Below are 23,671 nucleotides of genomic sequence, written 5' to 3' on the forward strand. Positions count from 1 at the left end.
ACTTGTGGTGGTGAGGATTTGATAAACTGTCACCTTTTAGGCCTGTGTGAAGTATGTAAGCTTTGATGTGGCTAACGTATGGTACAGAATTTCTTGGCTCCTTTGCAGCCATCCCTGTCAGTAAGGTTAAGCATCTCTTCTGTGTGGTAATGGCTCCCATGTATACATACAAATTGAGAACAGGGTTTCAGCAATGGCACATAGGCCTTAAACTGTAAAAATACATCAAGCTTTGAGTAATTTTTCTCAACTGATGCTGTCAGTCCTAGGGTCCAAAATTGATCATCCAAGTTTGGGTTTATTGTGGTTTAGACCCAGACAGTAAGTCAGCACCATACAGCTGTTTACTCACCCATGTGTCCCTTGTCCGTCCCCCCCTCTGGGTGGGATGGGGGGACAACTCAGAGTGTAGACCCCATTGGCTGAGTTAAGAACAGTTTAATAACTGTAAGTAAAATACAGTGATAACAGAAAGAATACCAACAATAGCAATAATGATGGTAATAGGAAACGAGCACAAGAAGTGGAAGCTCAGCAGACACAAGTGATGCATAATACAAATGCTCACCACCCACTGGCCCATACCTAGCCTGACTTGAGCAGCGATGGGTCCTTTCTGGGTAACTCCTTCCAGTTTCTGTACTGGGCATGATGTGCTGTGGCATGGAAAATACCCCTTTGTCTAGTTTGGGTCAGGTGTTCTGTCTCTGCTCCTTCCTGGCTTCTTGTGCCCCACCTCACTGGCAGAGTGTAAGAGACAGAAAAGTCCTTGGCCAGGCTGCTGCTGAGCAACAACTGTATCAGTGTTACCAGCATTGTTCTCAGATAGAAGCCAAAACACAGCAGTGAACCAGCTACTGGGGAAAAAAAGTAACTGTTGCAGCTGAAACCAGGGCAGGGTGTTAATAGAAGGTGCTGCATCCTGAAGTTATATTCTTAAAGGGCACCACCTTACTAAGCCTAAAATACTAACTTTTGATTTAGAGAAGAATTTGCTGGCAGTAAGACTTGACTTTGGCATCTCATGCAGCAAGTGAGTGGAATGCTGTTAGGCCAGTCGGCCTGGTACTCTTTAACCACTTGATAGTAGTTAAGAAAGAAAATGGCAAGGCTGCTAAAAATCTTTAACTTCCAGTATGGATGTTACAGTCTATGACAGTGCTCTGAAACACTTTTAAGCTGAATTCTTTGAATGACATTTCAGTATTTTCTTGGCAACTGTTTCGTCTTAAGCTGATGACCCATAAAGCCTGAAGCTATGTTGTCTTCACAGCTAGCCATACTGATCCCTGTTTTCTTTCTTGGCGACAGCACAACAAACCTACTGACACTCATAATTCGGGAACACCTTTGTGCTTGGTCCTTTTTTCACTGCAGTACTTGATAAGCATAAACCAAAGCAACATGATGGCTTGATATAAATAATGTAGTTGTGAAATTTTGTTCATTTCTCCTTTCTCTTTATTCTGTTAGGTTCTTATATTCTACCACTACCCTTTGTGTGAGGAATACCCCTTCCTGTGGCCAGGGAATAAAATGCCGGCACCATGGGCTAATACAACCAATGTGCACAAACTGTTACAGTTCCTGGAGACCACTCTAGAGGAACGGAGTCGTTATGGGACTTTCCATGTTTCTCAAGCGATCCTCACACCTCGAGTGAGAACTATTGCACGGAATCTAATTCGTGGTCTGAAGAACACACTTGTTCATAGGTAAGGACTTGGCTTGCTTTCTCAGTTCTTTACTTATATTTCCTGTTAAAAGAGGCCCTGAATAGGACAGATGCTATGAAATGTTTGCATAGACAAAAGACTTGATGAAAGCATGTAGTTTTGATTCATTATTGGTAGAATGAGATGTTTCCAGTAATCAAAAGTAGTTTTAGAAAATTATAAAGTAACAGGGTGTATATATGTAAGTGTGCTTCCTGGTAATTGGAGCTCTACCTGAATGTGATATGATTTCATAAAACCTGGGCTGGACCTGTTATTTCTAAACAGTAACTCATTCCAAGTTCTATGAACTTGAATTTTGGGGGTGAGGGGAGGGAACTTGTACATTAGAGGCCTATCTGTGGGCTCAGTTTTTCATTTGTCTGTACCAGTCTGTGTCAGTGACTTGAGTAATGGCCAAAAATATGTGACCTGGGGCTTTTTATCTTGGCTTTTTTTTCCCAGAAATTAGATTAACAATCTGACTTTTTTGTACCACTGACTGTTGTACAATTAATTTGCCAATGAATAAGATCATTAGAAGAGGGTTTTGTTCTGAGTAGCACAGAGTGCCAGTTATTTTTAATGGTGGTAACAACATAACCAGTACAGGTTCCATGTTGACTTTATTTTATGTGTTACCAACGTGTAGCTTGTTGGCAAAAAATTGCCAGAACTGCAATTTTTGGGATCCGCTGTCCTGGCTCACTGCTTTGATGTCACTAAAGGTTTATTGTGCCATAATGTTATTAAGTTCTAAATTACACTTGTAATGGTCTAATTTGATCAGCAACTGAGCTTAATACTAAGCAGTGAGATAAACAAGCATCCAGTTCATGTTCCATTTGGGAGAATCGTTGGACACTTTAGAAGTAATTACAGTATTACTGTATTGATGTCAAAGTCAATACAAGGTAGTTTCTTTAAAATCCTTCCTAAAAATAGCAAGTGTTGTGCTTTTACAGTCACAAAAGTGACGTAAGTTCCAGGGTAAGTATAAATAATGGAGCTTTCAGTTTTTCCTTTTACAGACATTAATCTGGCAAAAGATAATTAAATCCAAATGATGTTTGGCACAGTATATTGAGGTCTCCACGCTGGCTTGCACTTCCGCGGTCAGCACTGGACGCTAGATGGTGCTCAGCTCCTTTGAGACTGGGTTTTGCTGTAGTTAAGTTGCTTAGATGTAAATGTGCTCGATGGGGATACTGAACAGAAAGCAGGCATATAACTCATAACTACTGTACAGTAAATGTACCTGTCTCATGGTTAGAGGAAAGATGGTACTCAATTTCTATCCTTATAATAGTGAAGGATCATCTGATTTCATGGAACGGGTGGGCAATTTTAAGTGACTCCTAGCGTTGATCTGGGCTGCAGACCACTGATAAGCTGTAAGGCTGCCTTTGCTCCATCCCTTCCCCTCAGTTCCATCGTTACCACTTAATGGAAAGTAAACTGTAAAGGTTTAAAAAAGATGTTGCAATTTAGCATGATGACTCGTATCCTTTTACACATGCTAGCAGATTTGTAGGTGTAAATCTGTCTTTGCAGTGCTGTGTAGATGTCTGCCTTCTCATATGCGAATCTTGCCTGGAATACGAATATTTAGGTCTTCTTGAGGCCTTCCTAAAGGAGAAATGTACACTGTTCATACTTAATTTGAGTCAAGGCGTAATTACTGTTGCTGTCAAGGGACACACCAGACTTGAGCCAGTTCTCTTGTATTCCCAGAACAAGAGCTGTGGGGTGTTTTTAGGGTTGGTTTTGGTTTTGTTCTCCCTCATCCTAATTGATTTGCCTACTGCCTTATAAAGTTTGTTATATATATTATGGCACTAATTTAAATCTAATATATTTAGTTGCTTGTCTCCATGCTGAAAACTCTGGTGTCTGCCTGTTAAAGTGCAAAAGAAAAAGCTTGTACAGACTCCTGACTTGCAGTCTGTCCAAGAAATTACTTAGAAATTCTACAGTGTGGAGGAATTTCAACTCCGTTTAATCCAATTTCAGATAGAGCTCACGGTTCTGGTTAGTTACGTATGGTGGGTTGCTCAACCCCTGTAGAGCTGAAGGCTTGATTCTGGTTTGATTTCCTTGATTTAGTTGCTCTGTGTGAGTCTGGAGGTTGAAAGGGGTTTGATAGAAATGCAGCATGCTGCCCCTGATAACTTAATTCCTGCCCACCCTAAAGCAGCAATCTTTTCCTGCCCACATCTTGGGCACGTGTAGCTTTGTTTTGTGCTATGCTCAAGTCTGCTGTGAAATTGAGCTTTTGATTCAACATATACATGGATAGAAACAAACCAGGATGGTGGGAATAAAACAAGCATTAAATCCTGAAGCACAGTCTGATCAATACCTGTGGAGTTCACGAATGTTATTTGATTGCATGATAGTTTGGATTGATGACTAACTAATATTTCTATTTGGTACCTAATGATGGCATGCTGTGTTAAGAACTCTTCTCATCAGGTAGTTGCATTTTTGGGTGGCAGTCCAAGACCTCATCACCCATGTGAGATGTTAATTTGTAAACAACATGTTGTATTTGAAAGAAGTAGAGCGTGTATAGGGAAGAGTCTCTTTTAAACTGTTTTATTTTCTCTATTTCAATTTTTTTAGGAACCTGCCCATGATTTTGAATTGGGTGAAAGCACAGAAGCCGGGTGTTAAGGGCGTTAACATAATTACATCAGACTTTGTGGAGCTGGTTGACTTTGCTGCTACAGTTATTGCACTAAACGACCTCCTTTTAGAAGAGGATGAATCTGCAACTAAATCCTGATTGCTGCGTCCCACTTGTGCTCCTCAGTGGACATATTTGAACTACGCTAAAGTCGTATCTATTAAATGACACTTGTTCTAAGATCTCTTTATGTGAAGGAAGTTTTCTAGAGGAAATGCAGTTAAGCATCAAGTACAGCTGGCTCCCGTCTACCACCAATGTGTGGGTCTGAGGGGAACAGGAATTGCTGTCTGAGTGCTGCTCTGGTTCTGTGTCTGTGGCTATGTGTTAGAGTTGCGCACACATCTGCTGCGGTATCTGCCTGCCAGCAAGAGGCTGGCCTCTGGGGCAGATGTAACAGATGCTGGTGCATGTCTCCATGGTGACTGGACTCATGGTGCCCTAGTGTGTGCATCTTCCTTATTTCTCCAGGCCAGGGCTCACCCAAGGATTGCTGCTGATCCCTTAGCAGCCGTGTGACCAGCCTGGCCAACACTTTATTTTCTTGGGCCACCTCAGGCATAGCTGGGCTGAGCTGGAGGTTGCTGCTGTATTTATTACAATGGTTTAGATGCTACCTCTTAATTTGCTTGAAGGAACAGTATTGCTGCTGTTCAGGGGGAAGCTGTTACACTGTGTTGATTATCGTGTCTGTGGGGCCTGAGAGACTAAGGCTTTGGCATGCTCTGCCTCTACAGAATCGAAATTCTTCTGGACCTCTTCATTATTTTCCAATACTTTAATGTATTTATTGCGACTATGTGAAGTGTGTTTATTTTGGCATTATTGTGAAGAATATTTTAGTCTTGACTTTATGAGGATTTTAACTCTCAAGCCTGAATTCCTGTTGAGACATTTGAGAAACCACAGCTCAACCTTTCTCATTTGTTTGCTGGTCATTTGATTTATATTTTTCCATCCATTGAGTTGTCACTGGGGGAAGTCTTTTGCCCAGACAGCCTTCCTCTAGAAGGAGGTGGGCTGTAAGTGGGAGTTGGCTTGGTATGCAGAGAACTGGTGCTGACAGGGACTGCTCAAAACTCCCAGTATTAATCTCTGTGACTTGCAATGTGACAGTGAATTTTGAAATGGACCCCAAACATAGTGCTTGTAGTTAGAGCTACAGCGATGGGGGAGCTATCTCCCCAGCCTGCAGCTACTTGTGATGAAGTGATAGTCACACAAGCACAGGCAGGCGTCAGTGCTGCTTCTTTCTGTAGTCATAATCATTTTGTGATGAGTCACAACAAAACATGACTGTGTGCTTGAGCCAGTGTGGTCATGTGTTGTACTTATCAGCATTTAATTGACTAGCTAATAGCAGTCCTACTATCTGATTTATCTTGGGTTTAAAAGAAACCAACAAACATACAAGTGACTGGTTAGCAGATGCTTCTCAATCATCTTCCTAAAGCAGTTGTTGGTGCACTAATTATGGAGTGATTATGAATTTGTGTTAATCTGCAATGGCATGGGTTGTCTTCATAGATATATTCTTCAAAAGAAGAATGAATCTCCAGATTTATTTTGCTGTTGTATCCTGTATCTGCCATCATGGTCTGACAACAAAGAAAAAACCCGATACCTCTCTGCTTGTCAGAAACCCTGCTCTGAGGATAAGATTATCTACGAGTTCTCAAACCTCCCATGTGAACCATGAGTTCTGAGCAGACCGTAATCTGATTTATCTGTTTGTCGCATGGTTTTCATTAGAGTTCCATGAATTCTTTAAGCTGAATCCTTTTACTAAAGGAGTTGGGAGGGAGTGTCTGTCTCTCAAGCTTTCTCCTTTCTTCTTCTGTTTCAGTGACAGGGGGCAAGTAATGAAAATGAGTTTTTTGGGAACTGAAGCTCAAACTTCCAGTTTAAAACCTCCTTTGAAAACCCCAGCAGAAGGCTTGGGTTTGTCGTTTTTTCTCATGGATGAAAGTGTTGGAACCTGTTTTGAACAGCACTGCTTTGTTTGCAAAATATTTAAAATACCTGGATTTTCCTTAAATGAATTTAGTGGTAACCTTTTTTTCTCATGGTCCCAACTGAAACTCCATGGCAGTGTTAAATGTATGGGTTTGGTTTTAGTGGTCTTTTAGGTGCAACTTGTCTTAGTCCTTAGAGCTTGGGAAAACGTGGCTTGAATGCTGATGAGGGAGAAATAATGTTTGCAAGGTTTCCTGCAGAGCTGGAGGACAAGGCAAGAAGGTGAAGTGAGTATGATGTTTGTATTCAACCTTTAACGTATTTTGTACTGTATATATCTACCTCAAAAGAAATCTGTCAGGCTTAACTGATATTAATGTTGTGCGTGCACAGTGATGACTGTGGTGTTAGATCTTCTGTTCTATTTATTTGAATAGAGAGGTGATGGTTGTAACTCAGGGCTTTGGTTAGGTATTTTTGAGTGCAAACTCAAATTTCTCTTGTGTTTGCTGTTAGTTCTTGCCTCTTGTACTAGGACAAAGGCGTGCTAGGTGTTAAAGAGAGTTAGCAGGAGAAGAAATGGAGAATAGCTTTAGTATTAAGTGAGGAGAAAAGAATTCCAAGCCTAACACATTTCAGTAAGTTTGTCCTGTTTGAGGAGGCTTGTGTGTCATTTCAGAGCAGTGCATGGTGTTAGGTCTGTGAGCAACCTGACGGCCTCAGTAGCGAGTTGAGCAATTGGCAAATACAGTTGCCATCTGCACTCTATATCCTGTTGCAACTCCAGGCAACATTAATGCTCATGTTTAAATTGGTTTTAGGTTAGTCCTAAACCATCCTGAGCAATATTAACTACCTTAATTCTGTTACGGTTTATAGCCTATAACAAAGCTACTTGTATAATCAGCTTATCTATTCTGGATATTTGTGGTGCTCACACTTTGCAGAATGGAGCTCGTCTAGACTTGGACTTTGGGCTGTGGACTCTGTTTTCTGGCATTATAAAAAGTGAGCTGGGCAGGAAGGGAGGATCAAGGAAGCAGGGCATTAGTTTGCATCCAGTGCCCGCATTGAAGGTGTGGCAGTGTTTAGCTAGGTTTTGGGCAGCAAATTGGAGCAGGTCTGGTAGGTGGGTGGAAGTGGCTGCAGCTTGTACTGAGATACTGCCTCAGAGTCTGGCCTCAGAGTGGGCTGTAGCAGAATCAAGTAAGGAGCAACTAACAACCTGCAATGTAATGTATGTGTGAGCTTGAGGAAAGTTAAGGTTGGCATGAATGCAGGAGAAGGCTGGAGGTTCCTTGATGTAACTGCATCTATTGAAAGTGGTGGTTTAGTCTTGCTTGTGTATTCCTGAAGCAGTATAGTTTAGTGTTAAACACTCCAAGTGGAAAAATTCCCCAAAAGACTTGTTCTGAGGACTTGATCAGCCCATAGGTGCTGGGAGAGGAAAAGCCAGGATATTAGTAGCTACTTGAGACTAAGTTATTACTTAAATTGCATGTTCTTGCATAATTACTTGTATGGTTTGCTATTACACATTCAGGTTACTTATACTTTGACTGTTGTTTCTCTCTAATGAGCAATTGCTGAATATGGTTTTATGTTCAGCATCCGTTGGTGGTACGCCTGTTCTGGCACTGATTCCTGCATACTTAAGGTGCAGTAGACCTCTGTATTATATCCATGATGGGAAGCAGTACAGAGAAGACTGTTAGAAAGCACGTATGAGTTTTTAGTATCTGACTGTGTGCTTGTAGGTGGAAACTAAGAGGAACTAGCATAAGATATTTGCAGATTCAGTCTCTCGGCTCCTTACTTGGGAGCTGCTGTCCTAACATATTTAACAACTGTGGGGCTGGTGTTCTGAGAACAAAGGACAGTTTCCTGCTGTCTAGTCTTATCTCAAGAACTGAAGGGAAGCCAGCTTGTGCGTGCTTTTCTTGTAGTAGTGAGGAACCCACTGGAGGCCAAGCTGGTAAGGCAAGTTTCCGTGTCAGTGAGAGGTATCAGGCTTGAAGTCTCAGATCAGCATTGCTGATGGCAGAAATGCCCTTATTCTCCTAAACAGACATCTTTGGAGAAGAAAGGAATAATGGGAAAATGGTATCTGTGCTCCTAACAAGTGCTGTTTTCTGTCCTGGTACTGAGTTAATATGTTGGAGTTGAGAAAGCACCTGTGGTGTAAAGCTGAAGAAGCACTTCTGAGCAGGGAGTTTGGCTCAAACAGATGTAGTGCATCTGCCAGGGTGTTTATCCATTGTTCTCATCTGATTTAGCCTTTGGAAATGTTTTCTTTGTGTACCTGTCTCAGGTGTCAGAATTCATTCCTGTATCAGCTAGCAGACAGGGTTTAGGACCTCTGTAGGTAGAGGATTGTTGCCGTTTTGATTTCAAGTTGTGCTACCCTTACGAGTCTGACAGAGCCTGTGAGACTTGAGATCTACTTGAATATGTAATACTTAATGCAAAGTCCCCATGCAGTTTTAGTAAAACTTTCATGTAGAGTTGAGCATATTGTTACCAGTCCCTAATATATAAATTCTTTGGTCAGAAGGACCACTGTTTTGGGGCAAAACTTGAGGTAGGCTTTCAGTGATTGCTTAAGCACAGAAAAATTGTCTAATGTGAGGAACAGAACTGACCCTACACTTCATTCAAAAATGAAGTCAGTCAAGATGTAGACCTTACAAGCAGTGAAAAGGAGTCTTTCTTTTTTCCTTTTGTCTGACAAGATCTTATTCCAGGCTTGTTTTTTGACTTGACAGATGGGTAGGAGAGCCAGAGCCTATTCTGAAGAGCACATATATTTTATGCTGAGGACATGTATGTTGGGCTGGCTGTAGTGAGAGTCTAGTGATTTACTTAGTCACACCTTTCAATGAAAACCCCATTAGCTGTTTGGTTTATGTTGTTAAATCAGTATTAAAAAGATCAAAATCAGCCCTGCTAATTCAGTATGTCTGTCTTGAAGTGCGTGTACTTCTGTAAGCATATTTATTTCTCTACAAGTCTTATCACGTAAACAAGCTTTAACTTTGAGTGGTAGGGACTGGAATGTCAGCTTTAGGGGTGTTTGCTTGAATCTGATTATATTTTATATTCCTGAATATGTATGATGTTTTGTTCACTGAAACAGTACCTCCCTTACCTTTGTTAGAACTGTGATAACTTCTGTAGCACACTTAAATTGAACTGCAGCATTTTCTTATTTGTGAAGTAAGTATTGATCAGTACATCCTATATAAAAATATTTGATGGTTCTTGGAATTTTTCCATGTCATGTATTTTGCAGTTGGATTTTATGTGTTATTTATACTGTGTTAAGGGGGCAGAGGGAGCCCGTTGGAGGAGAGCTACCAGTTCTCAATTTATATCTTGTGGTGGTTTTGTGCTTCACTCATCTGTCCAATTCAGTTTTGTGCAACGAGGATGCCGCATCTGAACTGCAGATAAACTTGGGGTTGACACCTCTTTCTTTCTGCTTTACTCTGCCTCATATCATTAGGGTTTTTAATCCTGAAAATAAAAGTACAACTTGACTTAATCATCTTGACTGCATGTTCTGTACTGCTGACTGTTTTGATATGTGATGATTACATTGTGAGTCAATTAACATCAGTTGTGCTCAGTTACTTTCCTGATGCATAATGGTATCAATGAAGGTTGTTTTTTGAGGTTCCACATCTTGATGCACTTGTGGACAACATGTTTATTTTCAGGATGTGCTGTCAACTTCTCTGTGGAAGCAGTAATGCAAAGTCAGGAAACTGTTAACATTCACATGCATGCACAGTTGCATCTCCGCCTGAGCACACTGGGATAAAAGCGTGCCAATGCAGCCATCTAGTCGTATCTTGAAAGGCAAGTCCAATTTCTGTGCAGCCTCTACTGCTATAATATAGGTGATTAAGCTCCATGGTGACACCTGATCAGGAAACAAGATATTGATAATGATTCCTGGAGCGTGGGCTAATGTTGGATGCTTGTAACCTGGTGAGATAAGGGAGACATTCCTTTTTGGTTACTTTCAGCTTGCCTGTCTGGAGAATGTGGAAGTACTGGCTGTTTGCAGACACTGGTAACTGATAGATTTTATTTTACTGTGGATCTTATTTTACTTTTTGGAATCTCTAAAGATAGAGCTGGCAGTTTAAAGCGTAATCACTGCTGTGCCTACATGTTGTCTCAGACCTTGAGGTAAGTGTTTACAAGCCAGACTAGACTAACAGTGACTCACATAAATAGCTAGCCAATGGTTATAGTAATGGGTCTGAAATGTGCTGTGGGCAGGGAGTCTGCCACTAACTTGTATGGAATATATATCTTATGCAGTATAAGTTGATTGTGAACAGCATAAGCTACCAGTGTGTGAATATGTTCGTGCCTAAATAGTTTGCAGCAGCAGAGCTACTTTCTCTCCCCTTCCTGCCCCAGATAGTGTTTTCCTAGACCAGGAATCATATACATTAGAGGGGATATGGGTGCAAGAGCAAGCATGACTTCATCATGCTGCTTCTCTAGGGGGTGATTTAGTAGATGTTGTTCTTTTCAGCCTCTCTGCCCTTTAGCAGTGCTGGACAAGGGCACACGTGTATGAATGTGCATATATATGCAGTAAGTGGATAACTTCTGTGAAGTGTGTGAGACTGCCAAAACTAGACACATGTACTGCAACAAATTTATGCATGCCCTTTAAACCGAGTTTCGCTGTTGCTGCAAACCTGTGATTAGCTGTTCAAACAGAATCATTCCTGAATTACATGTGGCGTGGTGTTTGCCTCTTAGGAGATACCACTGAACCTGCATGCAGGTTTTTAGCTGTGGAGGGTAACATTTTCCCTGCTGTCTGAAGGAAAACCAGTTTGAAACCTGGTGTATGCTGCCAATTGCTCTCGTTCTGTGTTTATCTGGAAGGAGAGCAAAAAGCTGGCAGGCTCTGGAGCTGAGTAATGGTAATGTCACTGGTTCTTCTGATCTGATCGGTTAGGTGACACAGCAGTTGCTTGTGTTAGACTAGAAAACTATTTGAGCAAAAAGCCTGTCTCCAGTATAAATCCAGTAAACGGGGTCAGTTTGTCAAGCTCTCAGGTGAGCAAATGCTGGTAGAAGAAACCAAGTGGATTTTAACTACTGCTAGTTAGTGAGTTCAGCTGTTCTGCTCAGGGATCCAGAATTTGATGCTTGCTTCTGCTCTGCTCAGCTGATAGCAGTGCCACTGCCTCAACTGGAGACAAAGTGGAATCATCTGGACAAGACTCAAAAGAGTGACCAGGATCATTAACAGGTAACTTCTTGCTTAGATAAGCTGTTCAAATAATCGTGCTTAAAGGCAACTTTCCCTCAGTTTCAGGTCTGCTTTAAGTTAGAAGCAAAGTTTGCTTAAAGTAGAAAACGGTTGGTTGTTTTTGTGTCTTGTCTTGTATTTCTCTTATCTGTAGTAGAAATAACTATACCTTGGGGAGGACTGCGGGATGATGCAGGGTCTGCTTGAGGAAGAAGCTGCTGTCAGACCTTAAAGGCTTACGTCTGCAGGTCCAGCAAAAATCTGGCCTTTGAGTAGGTACCATTCCTTTCAGGAAGAAGTGAGCACATGCCTCTGGTAGAACTGTTTACATGGCCAAATTTGTGCATTAAAAGGCTTTCAGCGTAGCTACCTATGGGCTGAACTTGCATACAGTTGTGAATTAGGTAGTACCTCAAAGAGGTGAATGCTGCTCCTGTCTGCTTTTGATCATTTTGTTTTCAGTAGCTAGAAATACAACAGCCTTGTTTGCAAGGTACAGTTGCTTGGTCTGGCTTCTAATTGAGAAGCAGAACTGATACAGAGATACTTTTGTGCTGCGGTAGCTGTAGCGAGCAGCTTCTTGGTGGAAGAAAGGAGGTGGCTGGCAGCACCTTAAGCAGTAGTGTGTTAAGGTAGCTAGCTGGTAGTTGCACACAACATCAGCACAGACTGTCCCTTTGTAATCGAGGCAGACTCCTTAGCTGCTGGATGAACCTTTTGGAAGGGTTCTGGTGAGTCATGAGCTGCGCAGCAATGAGTGGTCTTCACATGGAGACTTGCCGGTTTCACTTAAATGGCTTAAAACCTTGAGTGAAGCATGCAAAGCCCAGTTGGTATTCCATGCTTTGGTTTGAAAGGGCAATTTCTGTGTTAGGTCAGAGTTGTAGATGCCTTTGGTGTTTCATCTCTCTTATAATCATGAGGAAGTTTTGATACTGTTTTGGTTGCTCAGCAGAGGCGCAGCCACATCCTCCAGCACTTCACTTTGTACTGCAAACAGCCCCTTGGCACTTCGGGTATTTTCGTAACTCCAAAACCAATTCCTCTTAAGTTGAAAACTTGGGAACGCAACGTACAGAAGAAACTGTGAGCCGAGTTGTGTTCTGTCGTGTTGCTTCTTGCAAATACACCATAAGGGTAATATAAGACTGCCTGAGGGGATATTCATGCCTGCATCAAAGTCATCATCTGGCAGACTGGGTGGAGAAAAGCATATGTTGTTTGGTGAGGTCTGCGTAAAGGAGAATTAAAGATGGTAAAATAATTCTTCTTTAGCTTTCTGTAACCGAGTGTTCACTCTTCTTGCTCATACCACCTGAGCAGAGGGCTGGGTTTTGGTATTCCTGGTTTTCTCCTATCTGGAAACTGCAAAACCTAAAATCACTAGTGCAAGAAAAAAAAAGGCATCTTCAAAGAAGGGCTGGAGCAGTGCAAAGGGAGGAGGGAAGGTATGCAGTAGAGATGGTGCTGCAACTTGCCCTTTGGAACGGAAAATAAAGCTCTTTTGGCTTGGGGCTCTCTTTTTTTAAGGCAGAACAAATTATTACACCAAGTTTGCTCTTTGAATCACGTCCAGTACAAAGTTTATCTGATCTGTTCAGTGCAGTTCCATGTTTACAGAAGGGCTGAATTTGACTTGATTGCGTCCTTTGAAAGACGACACTGCCAGCAAATAAAATGCAACATGCCAGGCATTTCTTCTGGGAAAGGAACAATCACTCGTATTTCAGCCTGATTATCTTAAATTATGACCATTTTTATCTGATTTTGCATTTTTTTTTGGAGGAATTACGGTTGGAACTCTGAAGCATTAGAAGCAGTCAGTTTATCCTCTGTGGTAGTTGTTATTGCTGGAAAAATGTGCTTTAGCCATTGCTGAAGGTGTATCAGAAAGATAATCCCCTTCTGGCCCTCCATCAGTCTGTCTTGAAGACTAGCCTTAGTGACAGGATTGTCTGAGGATGAAGAACACAAGCTGTCTCACCGGGTTGTCTCCTTCGCACGTCACAAACATTGTGATAGAGTGATGAACCGGTATTTCTCAAGACCGTTTTACCCTCGTATGCTGGATGTGTGCATTGCGGGGCCACGCACAGTGCTGACAATAACACTTGAAACCAGGTGTATCCTTCTAGGCTTAAAGATTCAGAATGAATCCAAAACTCAGTTTTTGTTTCCTGAAATATGTCCACACAGGAAAAGCAAGGATACTTTACACTGGCTAATGGCTAATTTGGGGGATCCTGGTAAGTCCTACCAGATAATTGTTCATTTTCATAATACTACATTTGGAAGGGGATTTGGCAGTATCAGCTTTGTGCCACCTGGATTTTGTGCACAAGGGGGATTGCAGTTTCAGATGGCTATTTGCTATCTCCTGGAAATAATTACTGAAAGCTAGACCATTAAAAAATGGCTTGTTTATGGCAATAAACTCAATGATTACCATCTTTCCTTCATGCATTTATTGCCAAGAACAAGAACATTTAAATAGCTTAATTTCCTTTCTGAATTTAGTTCCTTCCTCCTGTCTTGGGGCTAGGTTTGTTCCCTCTCCAAGGCTAAAGGATAATGCAGGCACTGTTAATAACATGTGCCAGGGAACTAGCTTCTCAAGATCATGCTTAGAGTGAAACTGTTTACCACTAAATGAAATAGTTGGCCAGTGAATTTGTTCTCTGCTTTGTTACACTGCTGTGACTCCTGGAGCAGAAGAGGCTGTAGAAGCTGTTACAGCAAGGCTTTGAGTAGAGAATGGGGTAAAGGAGATGAAGATCAAGCCTCTGGAGGATGCTGGAGTTCCCACTAGATGTCTGTGCTTGTGCATGTGGCTAATGAGCAGTCAGCTTGAAATCCTTGTTTTCCTGCTCCACTGGCTGAAAGTTGTTGGTTAGGGTGGCGTTAGAAAAATCCTTTTTACTGTCCTTATGCCCACTGGAATGTAATATTTAAGATGTGTAGGTACTGCTGTTTGTCCTTTCTCTCAAGGGGCGAAGGCTGGTAGATCCAGAGGCTCACCAGTGTGGTGACCCAGATGCCTACCATGTGTTGTGTTACTGCTACAGATGTGCAGTTGCCCTGTCCAGGCATCTTGCTTTGCTTGGGCCTTCATGCATCCTTTGTGTCTGTGGAACCAAGAGGCGAGATTTTCCTTGTGTGTCTACAGCTTTGCCAAAACTGCAAAAAAGCTTTGACAATATGAAGCTGAAAACCCCTGTGTTTTTTGTGTAGAAGAACACTGTGAGTACCTTCTAATATGCTGAAAATTACACGGGTGATTATCATACCCGCCCAGATCACAATGTGTTGCACTACATTCCTTAAAACCTGAGGAATGCTCCAGCTACAGCACTGAGGACTCAAGCTCTGTAGGCTGACATGGGCTCTAGGCTAAGCAGACGGAAACCCACGTAGGGACTGAAGAATGCCTTCTGCAAAGTGCTGGGGTGCATCTCAAACCTGGCTCTTCCTGCAGGCAGGAACGTTACGCACCTCCCTGGGGAATGTGGAACCTCAGGGTCAAAGTTAGGCTTGGCTGTATGCATTGAGATCCCATCTCTAACATTACAGGGCGCCACACCTTCTCCTCTTGAGGATTCCAGTATGTGGTAGGACAGGAGAAGGAAGGCAAGCAGGCTGTGTTCTCTGTGAGCAATCTCAAGCCCATGCTCAGACCTCTCTCATCTGTCTTGGATTCCCATCTGTCAGCAGATGTCGGCTTTGCCCAGTGAGTCTCATCGTTAACGGTGGTGGTGGCATGTAGTTCTGTACCCCAAAAGAGCTTCATTACATCGGGCATGGCTTTCTGGCTCCAGGTTGAGACAGGGTTCAGATTGACTGCTTTCCCCAGAGCTGGTTGGTCTAGGACCAGTGTTGAAAGCTGCCTTTTAGTTTCAAAAGCACTTAACCACCCTCCTAAATTATTAGCATTGGCACGATGCCACCAAATGGGATGGAATCCAGTTCCAGTGAGGTGGTCGAGCTGCTCTTGGTGTTTTCCTTGGATAACAACCGCAAAAGGCCACCTAACACTCATCTAAGCTTCCCCTCCTGATCTGATAGAGCAGGATATGCTAGCATTGAGACTGAGGGGAAAGTGGGCTCTTGTCTCCTCTGCTTTGCTCTTTTGTGTGCATCAAAAGAAGAGAATTCAGAGAATGCAAGGAATCCTTCTGTCAGTTTTCTCCCTGGTTAAGTGCCTAAGAGGGAGAAGCTGGAACCGTAGCGGACTTCCCTGTGGATTGCTATTCAGAATATGATAACTGTGACACATTTCACCCTGGTTTTGATACATAGGGAGCAGGCGTCTTTCCCCAGGGGTATTTAGGACTCCTGTTATCCTGCTGGATTTGCTGGTGTTCGTCAAACTCCATTTGCTGTACTGCCTGCTAGCTGTTCTGTTTCAACACACCTTTAGTTGACCTGTGCTCTAGAGCCCTGTTAAACATAGCAGGCACGCTAAAGGAAGGAAAATAATCTCTCTTTAACCCTGAGTGCAGCGCTTAAACTCACCGGTGTGGCAGAAGGAGCACTCGATATGCTGCGGCTGGTGCTAAACTCATTTGGAGGGAACTGGGCATGGCATGAAGTGTGGAAGTGCAAGCTTTATACCACGGTGGGATGAGTAAGTTAGCATCCATGTGCTGGCAGGCATTTCTTTGTGGGGGTGTTGTAACCCACAATGCTTTAAAGATCTAAAAGGAGCACTTGGAAAGGGTTTGAGATGGAGCCCAAGTGTTGCCTTTGCCTTGCTCAAGGAGAAGGTCACCAAGAGATGGTTAATAAAGCTTTAGCTGCTGAGCTCACTAAACATTCTTCCAGTTCAATGGCCTATGCAGAATGATGTGTTTAGTCAATGTTTAATTCCTAAGCAACAAATGGTGATTATCATACTAGAAGGCACTTCTGCTGTTGACTGAAGCAATGGAGGCCAAGGATTAAAAAGGTTATGTGGGGAGATCTCTTCTGCAGCCTCAAAGCACTCTGCTCCAGGTCAGGTCTCTTCACAGCAGGAGAAAAGAGGGAGAGAAGTCCAGGCTGCCTTACAGCCAAAAAAAGCTTTCCAATAAGAAAACAAGCCAGCCCTTGTAAAGGAGAAAGACAAAAGGAGATGTTAACTGTGGGATGGTTGAGGTAAGGCAGGGGAAAGCAGAAAATCAGGAGGCTTCTACCCTTGTCCTGTGATAGGAGAGCAGGAGCTGAGCGTGTGGCTGCTGCTGTAGGTAGCAGGAGAGGCAGGCTGTGATTGACAGCAGGAGGGGAAAGGTGCAGCAGCTGCTTGAGGATGCTGAGGGCTGCCTGTGTTGCTGTTAATCTGGAGAGGAGGTACAGAGGGAAGTGCAGACAGAGCCCTGTCCTCACAGAGCAGAGATCTGAGTGGGATGTCGGGTAGACAGCTCGAAGCTTTCTTGTTGCATGAGTCAGAAATGAGGTGAGCCTCTAGCCCTGCCTCTCTCTTCTCCAAGATCTGCCTGCTCCTAAATGGATAGCTTACCTGCCCTTTTAGCAAACACCATGCTCTTAAAAAGCCACAGCCCTTGTGCCTGCAGAAAGTACAGGCTTTGATGCATGTGTGGTGCTTCCTGCTGAAGATAACTCAAGGTTGCTGCCACACCAGCTAAAGCACTTACCTTGTGTTGGACAGCTAAGTACTGCAGAAGGACAGTCATCGCCAGGCCCATGGGGTCTGAACAGCCACCAGTGCTGTTCATCCTCAAGTGTGGCCTGGCTTTGGCAGAAGCTGCTTTTCCCAAGGATTCTGTTAACTCAGGCTTAGCACAGAGGGCTTGACTCCCATCTCCTATAAAATCTGCTTAAAGCATTTGATGTTTACAAGTCAGGTTAATAACGTTTGCCCTAGGTCAATGGGGCTGGCTGGGCTATTTTGGTGTATGTGCCAAAAGCATCTATAGGGGTTCAGTTCTGTATTTTCCATGTTTTATACATCACTATGTAAAATAGTAATTATCTAGGATTTTGTTATACAAAGTGCCATTCAAACCTCTACACCTTCCAGATTGTGACTCAGTGTTTGGCATTGGTTTGTCCTAAAGGCAGATAGAGCTATTGCTAATGTTGGGTTTGTGATAATTTCTTGTTTGGTTTTGGGTTTGTTAGCCTTTAGTAGGCTGTAGCTGAGCCTGGGCATGTGCAACACAAACCAGAGTTCTGCTTCAGTTTGAGAAGATGAAGGCAAGACTGAGGAGATCATCTTTGGTCTATCCATACCTCCACTGCTGAACTACTGAGCGCCACAAGGCTGCAAGCTCATGGCAGGGCTTACTTGCAGCCAGGACACGCTACTCCTTCCATCCTAGATACTGACTCCAACACCGATTTAGTGGGCACCAGGAATAAGTTTTCACCCATGCAATTTCCAGCTGAAAGTTGTTTAGTCCACAAATGACTGATCTTTGAGGGTTTTAGTCATGCAATGACTTAGTTTGCTGATGCGTTGATGCTCCTGTAACCACGAAGGGCAACTCTGCAAAAGTCATCATTTGAGGTCTTCAGTTAGTTACGTGTTATTTCATGCTGTTCACCTTGAGAATGAAGAATAAATGCTGTCTAAAAGTGACATGTCCTATGGGCCCGTATTACTTCACTCAGGAGCAAGCTGTTCCAGCAACCATGGTGCACATTCCAAAGCCATTAGAACAGTTGCATAAGTAAATACTGCTCAGCAGCTGATAAAATGCCTTTCAGATGTCTTTGTAAAACAGATTCAGGTGACCAGCAAAGAACCACATTCCTTCATCTTTGCAGTCAAATGTGAAAATGCTTATTTTGATTTTTAACCACTTTTCCATGTAAATACTGCTGTGAATTCCAAGTAATTAATTTGTTTTGTTGCAATAGCCTGCAACTGAGTCCCAGGGAAAAGAAAAGGTGACCACCACGGATTCCTCACCCCTGTCTGCTTCCCTTTGGGAGTGTAACAAGACAATGAAATTATTTGATGCTTGGATCAACTGGGAGGATGAAGACTTCTAGGCAGTGGGAGGATGGAAACCATGGAAGGAGGATTTGCTCTGCCTATAAACCACCATGTATGTGACTGCAATTCATCTGGGAAGCTCCGCAAACCAAAGCGTGCTTGTGCGCTGCCCAGAAGGAGCACTGCTGCAGGCTGCAGTACTGCTTCCCTAACTTCGTGGACCAACAAACCTCTTCAGTCCTCAGTGTTCAGTCTTTGCTCTGTGTTGTCCCTTGTCATAGAGCTTTGAATTCCCAACCTCGCAACAGCAGTGTAGTCTCCAGCCCACTAGCTCTTGATTCCCCAGATGTGAGAACCCCTGAGCCAGAGTACCCTTTGGGTCCAAACAGATAGAGTTAGCCATTCCAGTATCTGAAGGGCACCTGTAGGGATGCTGGGGAGGGACTCTTCATCAGGGACTGTAGTGACAGGACAAGGGGTAACGGGTTCAAACTGAAACAGGGGAAGTTTAGATTGGATCTAAGGAGGAAATTCTTTCCTGTGAGGGTGGTGAGGCACTGGAATTGGTTGCCCAGGGAGGTTGTGAGTGCTCCATCCCTGGCAGTGTTCAAGGCCAGGTTGGATGAAGCCTTGGGTGGGATGGTTTAGTGTGAGGTGTCCCTGCCCATGGCAGGGGGTTGAAACTGGATGATCTTGAGGTTCTTTCCAACCCTGACTATTCTATGGTTCTATGATTATGTACTCCAAGGCCAAAGCTGGAAATCTCTTTTCCAGAAACATGCTTTCATAAACAAAACCGAGCAGTCTGTTAGATATGGGTTGGGGTGTTATCAGGGTTGTTTGTCTTTATGTCCTGTTTCTCTGCTTTTTTTTCTTTGCTGTTGTTGATATCTCTTGGCTAACTGTTACTTTTCTTTGGACTGATTCCTTTCTCCACATTGCTGCTTTGTGAAGGATGGATAGGAAACTATAGAGGGATAGTGTTCTTTCAAATGCTTTGCTGCTGTTATGAGCTGCTTTGGAAGTGGGAAGTTACCCAGGGCACTCACTGAAAACTCCCAGTGCAAGAGCAAAGGATGCTGATTGTGTGAAGGGCGAGGAGCACAAGTCCTGTGAGTGGGGCTGAGCCTGGAGAGCAGTAAGGAATGGAAGTGGGCTTTGAGCAAAGCCAGCTGAACTTCAGCCTGGACAGTGCATGAAGCCAAAACCCTAAGTCTGTTTATTTTGACCGGGTAACTTAAGACTTGAACTTGGATGCTGTGGTCCAGGCCCTGGCCAAGCACATAGAGCATGAGCCTGCCTGAGTATGGCAAGTATAGAAGGCATTCGGTTTGTTAATCTACATCCCAAGCCTGTCATATAAGCACATCCTGAACTTTTAAGTCTGTGTGGAGCTCTGGTTCCAGTACAGCACTTGAAAAATGTGTCCTCATTCCAGTTCTTCATCCTGATGAGGAGAACAGGATTTATAGGAGTTTTTAAGCACAAAGTTGCCTTTTGTTCTGCACAATATTGAAGTACGTAGATAGAAAATGTGCACAAAGACCTATTTAATTCCATTGGCTCCAGCTAGCAGGACTACCATTGTTAGGTTTTGTTGTTTTGGGGGGGTTTGTGTGCGTGTCAGTATGGTTCTGTTTTCATGTGGGTTTTTGCATGTGATTATGTAGCATGAGAAATGTAAGTCAAATAACTGGGCTTATCAGTTCTCTGTGGATCTCCTATGGGGTGGTTGTTGGCATGTACCTGGTGAGGTTCCAGATGGGACCAGCTGTAGGGAGATATTTTTGTTGCCCCTTGACTGAATGCTTTCCCCCTCTGTCGTGGTTTAAGCCCAGCTGTAACTCAGAACCACTCAGCTGCTGGCTCACTCCCCCCCTTCCTCCCCGTGCTCCTGGAGGGATGGGAAGGAGAATCAGAAGACTTCAACTCCCATGGGTTGAGAAAAGAACAGTAACTAAGGTATAACACAAACCACTGCTGCTGCCACCAATGATAACAGTAAGGGGAATAACAAGGGAAGAGAATACAACCACTCACCACCTGCCGACCAATACCCAGCCCGACCAAGCAGTGATCTAACCCTTCCAGGTAACTGCCCCCAGTTCTACATCCTGGGCATGACGTGCTGTGCTATGGAATAGCTCTTTGGTCAGTTTGGGTCAGGTGTTCTGTCTCTGCTTCCCCTCCTCCCTGGCAGAGCATGAGACTCACCAAGTCCTTGGTCAGAGTAAACATCACTGAGCAGCAACTAAAACCATCGGTGTTATCAGCGCTGTTCCCAGGCTGAGAGTCAAAACCACAGCACTGCACCAGCTACTAAGAAGGAGAAAAATGACTGGTACGGCTGAACCCAGGACACCCCCCCTGCTCCCCCTTCCAGCCTGTTTCCAGAACAGCAGCTCATGGTTATGCTTGGTGTAAAGCCCAGTTTTGCTGGAAACCTTGGTCAGCTCTGCCCTGTACCTGGAGCCTGATGCGATAACCAGGTAAATCCAATCCACTTTCTCTCTCCCTATGTCCCAAGTCTATTTATAAAATCTGTATTTCCACATGGCCTCATCTTTTATTTCTTTAATTCTGAGTTAGACTAAATGGGGAAACAGTTAATGATTGTTGTGTGACCTCATTTATGGCATTGTTGTCTTCTTCAGCTTGCCTCGGTTTACAAAGACAGATGAATCCAAAAAGCAAACCCAAGCACAACAAACACTTGCAGAATACAGGATGAGTGTGCCTAAAGCTTTCCAGCATCTCAGTTCAAAAAACAGGTCCTGGTTTTGGTTTGCTGTGAGTTGAAACCTAAACAAAATCAGGAGCTCAACCTTATTTCTGCCCATGAGCTCCATTATGTTAGAGGCAAAGATACAGGTTTTACCCCTAGCTGTGATTTTAAGAGCTTTACAGGACCTTGTTTGGGTTTAACACCTTGTGGAAAAACCAAGAGGAAGCTTCCATAGCTCTGCGTTTAGTTTCAAGCTGCAGTCAGAGCCTTGCTTTGGCTTGGGGAGGGAGCTGCCTTGGCCATCATCCAGCTGGCAGAGGTGTAGCTTTCAGGCCTCCCTATGGAGCCCTGCTCTTTACAGGTCAGCCCAGCCATGGAGTTTGGCCACGGGCAGGAGAGTTGGGTCCTGGCCAATTTGGCATGCTGTGGTCCTGCTGGGTAAGAGAGCAGCAGGCCAAGACCCAAAGCTCTTACAGTCAGGGAGAGGGTCTGAAAAGAACCTGCCTCTCCTGTTCTGGGGACCTGGTGCTTCATACCCAACATCAGCTTGGAAGGAAGGAGGTATCTCCATTGTGCAGGACTGAATGGGGGGCATTTCTGTGTCTGTTTCCTATTCCCATACTGAGCGGAGCAGGGCTGGAATCAGCTGGCAAGTTACCTCTGAGCCCTCCAACTCTTCAGGCTTTATAAAAGTTATTATAGTCGCTTTCACCTTGAAAGCATTACAGTCTTCAACCTGGGAACTGTGTTTTGGCTGAGAAAGACACCAAAATCAGGCAGTGTTCAGATTGAGGCCTTTCTCTGTTGTCGCAATTTTGACAATAAAATAAAGAAAAATGCTTAAAATCTGTTTGTTCTTAAACTGCTCCAACGCTCTCATGCTGGCGTGACTAACGCAACTCCTGCAAGTGAGCCTATGTGATCCGCAATGTCATTTGCCCATAGAGGAAGAGCTTCCAAATTCCCCTCATGTTGATATTTCCAGATACATGCATGTATGTCCCATTGATGAATTTGGATTAGAGATTTCTCTTGAGTCTTGCAGTTGAAACCAGGATGGCCCTGCTGCATCAGGGTAGCTGTTAGGTTCTTTGCTGAAGGCCAGTCTTGGCTCCTGGTGCAGACCAGTATGATGAGGTCTGGAGTCTGAACTCGAAGACGGAGGCTAAGTCTGACCTATTGTCCCTGCTGTCTTGTTTGCTACATGGCAAAGGGTATGTCTTTGTCACTTGCTGGTTTTCCACTTTGCTGAATTTCCTTTTGAATCGTTTCCTGGGTAAGAGAACCTTTAAAGCTGCTCTTTCACCTTTCCTTTGGGCAAGTGGGCTGAGTGCTGCTACTATGACAAGGGATTAGTTAGCACATGAACAGTTTCAAGTGGTGATCTCCTGTAGAACATGGGGGTTTGGAAGTGAGTAATTGCTCCTTCTCTCTCCTTGTTCTGCATGGACACAGGGTATTTCCCCAGTATCTGCATGCGAGTAGGAAGCAGGGTGCTGAGTTAACTCCACTGGTGCAGTGCTTCCGCAAAAATCAATAGGCAGCTGAGGTTTTGAGCCAGCATTAACATCACTTCATGGCAGACTACACCGAGGATGATCAAGAAAGAAAAGCTTTCATGGTATGACAATACCTTCACGTGTCAGGGGAAGCCAAGATTTGCTTCTCAGTCCCATGGTGCCTAATCGCTGCTCGTAACTCCTCACTGAGTTACAACCAGTAGCAAAAACTTGATTTATTTCCTGAGGTTTTGCTTTTACGTCCAGCTCCTTGAAAAATCGGCGCTTTGCTCTCCCCTTTGAATGAAGATTGGGTCCATGTATTCACAGAATCACAGAATCACAGAATCCCAAGGGTTGGAAGGGACCTAAAAAGATCATCTAGTCCAACCCCCCTGCAAGAGCAGGGTAACCTACAGTACATCACACAGGAACTTGTCCAGGCGGGCCTTGAATATCTCCAGTGTAGGAGACTCCACGGTTTACTTGAACTGGCTGTACGTAAAGCTAAGTGACTCTAGTGTACGCATACTGCAGCTGGAATGCTGGGAAGCTGCTTGCTTTTCCCATGTCCCAGATGCTTGGACATTCATAATGGGGATCCAGAATCTCGGAGTTCCCATGAAACAGCTGCTTGCTTCTTAAATGGGGCAGGTCACGAAGCATAGAGTGCTGGCGGACAAAAGGTGTAATGTATTTGTGGGCGAGGAAAATTGGGTCTGAATTCTTCCTTAGGCAGTCTTTGCAAAGACCTTTCACATGCAGGCACATAATATTCATCCCATCCTTTTTCCTTTAAGTGCCCGATAGTTTGTCCTATTGGAGAGACACTTCTTAATCCTCTCTCGTGTTCCGAAATGTCTTTT

At 43.7% G+C, this 23,671-nt stretch overlaps 2 protein-coding genes across 3 annotated transcripts in view; both read left to right on the top strand.

Moving 5' to 3' along the window:
• PLCXD2 (phosphatidylinositol specific phospholipase C X domain containing 2) overlaps window positions 1-23,671 on the top strand; it is a 50,971-nt gene that overhangs the window by 13,539 nt on the left and 13,761 nt on the right. The window contains exons 3-4 of one of the 2 annotated variants that reach the window (XM_065676019.1): window positions 1,474-1,715; window positions 4,341-9,904. In XM_065676019.1, the coding sequence (XP_065532091.1) occupies window positions 1,474-1,715; window positions 4,341-4,503 (405 nt within the window). In that variant the 3' untranslated portion in view covers window positions 4,504-9,904. Of the gene's footprint in view, window positions 1-1,473; window positions 1,716-4,340; window positions 9,905-23,671 lie in introns of those variants that run through there. The other variant, XM_065676020.1, reaches the window with a different exon arrangement.
• Window positions 13,437-23,671, top strand: part of PHLDB2 (pleckstrin homology like domain family B member 2) — a 115,277-nt gene continuing 105,042 nt past the window's right edge. The window contains exon 1 of the mRNA XM_065676014.1: window positions 13,437-13,890. The gene's annotated coding sequence lies outside the window, so the exon portion shown is untranslated. The remainder of the gene's footprint in view (window positions 13,891-23,671) is intronic.

This window comes from Lathamus discolor, chromosome 4, assembly GCF_037157495.1.
Source record: "Lathamus discolor isolate bLatDis1 chromosome 4, bLatDis1.hap1, whole genome shotgun sequence".
In the NCBI taxonomy this organism is placed as follows: Eukaryota; Metazoa; Chordata; class Aves; order Psittaciformes; family Psittacidae; genus Lathamus; species Lathamus discolor.